A 6,127-nucleotide genomic window follows, 5' to 3' on the forward strand; every position below is an offset into this window, starting at 1 on the left:
TGCGCAAAATTTATAGCGTTTACAAAATAGGGGATAGTTTTATTATTTATTTATTTTTACTACTAATGGCGGCGATCAGCGATTTTTTTCGTGACTGCGACATTATGGCGGACACTTCGGACAATTTTGACACATTTTTGGGACCATTGTCATTTTCACAGCAAAAAATGCATTTAAATTGCATTGTTTATTGTGAAAATGACAGTTGCAGTTTGGAAGTTAACCACAGGGGGCGCTGAAGGAGTTAGGGTTCACCTAGTGTGTGTTTACAACTGTAGGGGGGTGTGGCTGTAGGTCTGACGTCATCGATCGAGTCTCCCTATAAAAGGGATGACTCGATCGATGCAGCCGCCACAGTGAAGCACGGGGAAGCCGTGTTTACATACGGCTCTCCCCGTTCTTCAGCTCCGGGGAGCGATCGCGAGGGGGCGGCTAGAAACGAATAGCCACGCCGTCGTCCCGGATCGCTCCCCGCGGGTTTCCGACCGCCGCATGTAGCGGGGGGGGGGGGTCCCGATCGGACCCCCGACCCGCGGAAAGGCAGGGACGTACATGTACGCCAATATGCCTGTACGTGCCATTCTGTGGACGTACATATACATGCGGCGGGCGTTAACCGGTTAATGTGCATAACGGAGCCAAGGAAAGATGGAAAAAATCTCCAAAAGGCATCAAATTACAGATTAGACATTCTTATAATATGTCAAAAAAGTTAGATTTTATTTCCATCATTTACACTTTCAAAATGACAGAAAACAAAAAAATGGCGTCTGCAAAAGTTTGGGCACCCTGCAGAATTTATAGCATGCACGGCCCCCTTTGCAAAGCTGAGACCTGCCAGTGTCATGGATTGTTCTCAATCATCGTCTGGGAAGACCAGGTGATGTCAATCTCAAAGGTTTTAAATGCCCAGACTCATCTGACCCTCCCCCAACAATCAGCACCATGGCTTCTTCTAAGCAGTTGTCTAGAAAACTGAAAGTGAAAATAGTTGTCGCTTACAAAGCTGGAGAAGCTATAAGAAGATAGCAAAGCTTTTTCAGAGGTCAATATCCTCTGTTCGGAATGTAATTAAGAAATGGCAGTCATCAGGAACAGTGGAAGTTAAAGCAAGATCTGGAAGACCAAGAAAAATATCAGACAGAACAGCTCGCAGGATTGTGAGAAAAGCAATTCAAAACCCACGTTTGACGGCACGATCCCTCCAGAAAGATCTGGCAGACACTGGAGTTGTGGTACACTATTCCACTATAAAGAGATACTTGTACAAATATGGTCTTCATGGAAGAGTCATCAGAAGAAAACCTCTTCTACGTCCTCACCACAAAAATCAGTGTTTGAACTTTGCAAATGAACATATAGACAAGCCTGAAGCATTTTGGAAACAAGTTCTGTGGACCGATGAGGTTAAAATTGAACTTTTTGTCCGGAATGAGCAAATGGTACGTTTGGAGAAGAAAGGGCACAGAATTTAATGAAAAGAACCTCTGTCCAACTGTGAAGCATGGGGGTGGATCAATCATGTATTGCAGCCAGTGGCACAGGGAACATTTCACGAGTAGAAGGAAAAATGGATTCAATAAAATTTCAGCAAAAGCGGAGTTCCGGCCACAATTTCACTTTTTAAATATAAATACCCCTGTAATCAAGGAGATATTCATTACCATTTACCACCAAATGAAAGTTGTCCTAAAAACTATAATCCACCTGGATGCACAAAGTAGTTGATAAGTACAGGTTCACTAACACAAAATTGAGCTTGGGCATTATATTTTACCCTTAGGTGTGAAGGGGTTAACAACAGATAATTGCCGGCTTCTTTATTTATTTTTACACATTTCAGATGTCAGCAGGGGGGGGGGGGGGAGAATCCCGCTGACAGCTGAAAGAACCGAGCCTGGAAGTACAGGTTTAAGGTATCGGAGCATTTGCACGAGTAATACCGCGGATTGCGAGTAACGCGGTTGACGAGCGTTTCGCAATACGAGTGGTTATTTTTATTTTTTAATTCTTGACTTGGTTTGCGAATGTTGTCTCGTGAAACTAGCAGGATTCAAGCCTCTGCGGTGTGCAGCGGAACCTCGGATTACGAGCATAATTAGTTCCAGGAGAATGCTTGTAATCCAAAGCACTCGCCTATCAAAGCGAGTTTCCCCATAGAAGTCAATGGAAACAAAGATAATTCGTTCCACATTGACTTCTATTGCATGCAGTGCCGCATTTGGCCAGAGGAGCGGGGGCGCCGGTGACAATCGGAGCTATTCGGATGCACTTGGAAATACTCAGTACTCTGAGGCCGCGTACACACGACCAGTCCATCCGATGAGAATGGTCCGACGGACCGTTTTCATCGGTTCAACGCTGAAGCAGAATGATGGTCTGATGTGCGTACACACCATCAGTTCAAAAACCGATCGCGTCAGAACGCGGTGACGTAAAACACACGAGGTGCTGAAAAAACGAAGTTCAATGCTTCCAAGCATGCGTCGACTTGATTCTGAGCATGCGCGGGTTTTGAACCGATGCTTTTGTGTACTAACCATTGGTTTGATTTTAAAGCAAGTTCTCTAATTTTTGTCCGAAGGACAACAGTACGATAGGCCGTACACACGGTCGGTTTGGACCGATGAAACTGAACTTCGGTCCGTTTTCATCGGTTTGGACCGGTCGTGTGTAAGCGGCCTGAGCCTTTCCAAGTCTCTCTGGCGCCCCACCCACCTCTGGCCACATGCGGTACTGCATACAATAGAAGTCAATGTGGAACGAATTATCTTTGTTTCCATTGACTTCTATGGGGAAACTCACTTTGATTTGCGAGTCCTGGAATTGATAATGCTCTTAATCCAAGGTTTCACTGTACTTGTGCAAATACTTGGTATCGGTGCAACCCTAGTTCACAATTCTGTGCCTACAACCTCTCAAAGGATAGAAGAAACAATATAGAACAATGTATAAAGCTGGAGAGAGAAAAACAAAAATCCACCCAATTTTTGTTTCCTAAACAATTTTAATAACCAGAATTGAATTCTTCCATCCGCAATTTTTTTTCTTATTTCAACAGACAGAATTTAAATAAATCACATATAGAACAGACGGATTTTTTTGGCGTCGGTCTTTTCTTTCCAGCACCGCACAGGAACCTCTCATTTTAAAGTGGCTTTAGTGTCGGCACAGACGACGGTGTATTCTGATCGGCACGCCGGTGCACCGAATGTCATATGTGCCGGACTGACGATCGTTTAGTCCCAAGTGGTAAATTGTATCAATGAGTCATTATCTATCAGCAAATCTGTACAAACGCATTACTCTTCATGGATGTTGAAGAGCTTGGCCACCTCGTTCAGGTCCACGTGTTCCTCGCCGTCCTTTATTATCTGTGAAGGACAGAAAAACTAAAATTAGTGATCGGAGAAGGTTTTGCACCATCAGCTCCAAGATGAACCCCTCTTCTATGGAAGCAATTTTTTAACCAAACCAGAATTATTTATTTTTTTTGCACAAATCAGCATTTATTTGCTAGAAACACTTATAGCTAGATTCAGGTAGGCAGGCTTATCCTTGCGGCGGCGTAGTGTATCGTGTTTACACTACGCCGCCGTAAGTAAGCGAGGCAAGTACATGATTCACAAAGTACTTGCCTGCTAAGTTACGGCGGCGTAGCGTAAATGCGGCGGGCGTAAGCGCGCCTAATTCAAAATAGGCTGAGGGGGCGTGTTTTATGTTAATTTGGGTTGACTTGACGTGATTGACGTTTTTTGGAACGGCGCATGCGCCGTCCGTGTACATATCCCAGTGTGCATTGCGGCTAAGTCTGCCGCACAGTCCTATTGGTTTTGACGTGGACGTAAATCCCTATTCACGGACGACTTACGCAAACGACGTAACATTTTCTAATTTCGACGTGGGAACGACGGCCATACTTAACATTACTATTCCAGCTATTTGATGGAATAACTTTAGGCCTGATAATGCGTTACGTAAACGGCGTATCTGTACTGCGTCGGCAGGGCGTACGTTCGCGAATAGGCGTATCTAGTGATTTACATATTCTACGCCGACCGCAATGGAAGCGCCACCTAAATTACACTTTAGGATACGACGGTGTAAGACACTTACGCCGCTCGTATCTGAGCCTAATTTAAGCGCATCTGGTTACCAGAATACGCTTAAATTAGCGCCGGCGCAAATTCAGACTTAGGCTGGCGTATCTACTGATACGCCAGCCTAAGTCTTTCTGAATCCACCTATTTGAGTGAGAATTGCACGGTCATGCAACACTGTACCCTTATGTTTTTTATTTGTGTGGAAAAAAAAAGTCATATTTTTCTGGTATTTAATCACCACTAGGTTTTTAATTTTTTGATAAACAAACATAAAAAGAGCAACATTTTTGAAAATAACTGATGGGACCATCACCAATGGACACTGATGGGACCATCACCAATGGACACTGATGGGACCATCACCAATGGACACTGATGGGACCATCACCAATGGACACTGATGGGACCATCACCAATGGACACTGATGGGGCCATCACCAAATGGACACTGATGAGGCCATCACCAAATGGACACTGATGGGACCATCACCAATGGACACTGATGGGACCATCACCAATGGACACTGATGGGACCATCACCAATGGACACTGATGGGACCATCACCAATGGACACTGATGGGACCATCACCAATGGACACTGATGGGACCATCACCAATGGACACTGATGGGACCATCACCAATGGACACTGATGGGACCATCACCAATGGACACTGATGGGACCATCACCAATGGACACTGATGGGACCATCACCAATGGACACTGATGGGACCATCACCAATGGACACTGATGGGGCCATCACCAATGGACACTGATGGGGCCATCACCAATGGACACTGATGGGGCCATCACCAATGGACACTGATGGGGCCATCACTAATGGACACTGATGGAGCCATCACTAATGGGGCATCACTAATAGACACTCACGAGGCATCACTGATAAATTGGCACTGATGGGCACCAACAGGCTGCACTGGTGGGCACTGATGACGCAGCTCTAATAGGCAGCATTGATGGCCACTGATTGGCAGCACGGATAATCAGTGCTCCGATTATCAGTGTGGATCTCCCTTTAACACAAGCCAGTTATCGGATCTCCTCTCCTCTCCTCTCTCTCTGTCAGCATGAGGAAAGGAATGCTGATAACCGGCTTGTGTTTATATCATGATCAGCTGTCATTGGACACAGTTTATCACGTGGTAAAGAGCGGCTGGGATTGGCCCTTTACCCCGGATCTGTGGTCAGCCGAGTCCAAAGAACTCAGCGATGAAAGAGCGAGCCTTCCCGCACGATCACAGGACAACGTCATATGAAAACTTTTTATAACAGAAAATAAGAGAACGTTTTTTTCTCAAAATGTTTTTTTGTTTGTTTAGTAAAAAATAAAAGAGTGGTGATTCTATACCACCAAAAGAAAGCTCCATCTGTCTCAAAAAATGTTTAACATTTTTTTGCATACGATGTTGCATAACCGCGCAATTGTCATTCAAAGTGTGACCGCACTGAAAGCTGGCCTGGGCAGGAAGGGGGTGAAAGTGCCCGGTATTGAAGGGATTAAATGTATGTATATACTTGGACAAGAGATGCAATGGCAGAGCGGGCTCCATACTTGCCTTTCGTGCGATTGGCATGCGATTGAAAACATTCCATAGCACAATCCCAACCACCACATTGTCTCTCAGATAAAACACGACTCCCTTGCCGTACGACTCTCCCTGCTGTGCGGGGGCAGGGACGGCGGGGACGGCAGGTGCCGATTCCACAGCCTGACTCTCGGATTGTAGGATCTCGCCATCGTGCTCGGATCGGATCCCGGTTCCTGCAGATAAATGCGACACGAGAATTCGGTAGTAAAAGTACAAAACGCTATCTATTGTACTTCAGCCTCTTATCTGCAGATCCTCTTACCACTTTCCTCAGATGCCCTCTTTGGGGTGTCCTTCTCAGTGGCCTTGGCAAACACTCCGACTGTGGGCAGCGCGCTGTCAACAATACCGATGGCTTCATAACCAACCTCCGGACCAAGGTCACTCCTGCAAAAAGGGGGATCAAGAAGAG

At 45.6% G+C, this 6,127-nt stretch overlaps 1 protein-coding gene across 4 annotated transcripts in view; it reads right to left on the minus strand.

Annotated features, from left to right (window-relative positions):
* Positions 1 to 3,097: 3,097 nt before the first annotated feature.
* AIFM1 (apoptosis inducing factor mitochondria associated 1) overlaps positions 3,098 to 6,127 on the minus strand; it is a 29,841-nt gene continuing 26,811 nt past the window's right edge. For all 4 annotated transcript variants that reach the window (XM_040322805.1, XM_040322803.1, XM_040322802.1 and 1 more), the window contains 3 exons: positions 5,978 to 6,102; positions 5,683 to 5,888; positions 3,098 to 3,374 (listed from right to left, as the gene is read on the minus strand). In XM_040322805.1, coding sequence (XP_040178739.1) covers positions 3,303 to 3,374; positions 5,683 to 5,888; positions 5,978 to 6,102 — 403 coding nt within the window. In that variant the 3' untranslated portion in view covers positions 3,098 to 3,302. The remainder of the gene's footprint in view (positions 3,375 to 5,682; positions 5,889 to 5,977; positions 6,103 to 6,127) is intronic.

Source organism: Rana temporaria, chromosome 9 (genome assembly GCF_905171775.1).
Source record: "Rana temporaria chromosome 9, aRanTem1.1, whole genome shotgun sequence".
Taxonomy (NCBI): domain Eukaryota; kingdom Metazoa; phylum Chordata; class Amphibia; order Anura; family Ranidae; genus Rana; species Rana temporaria.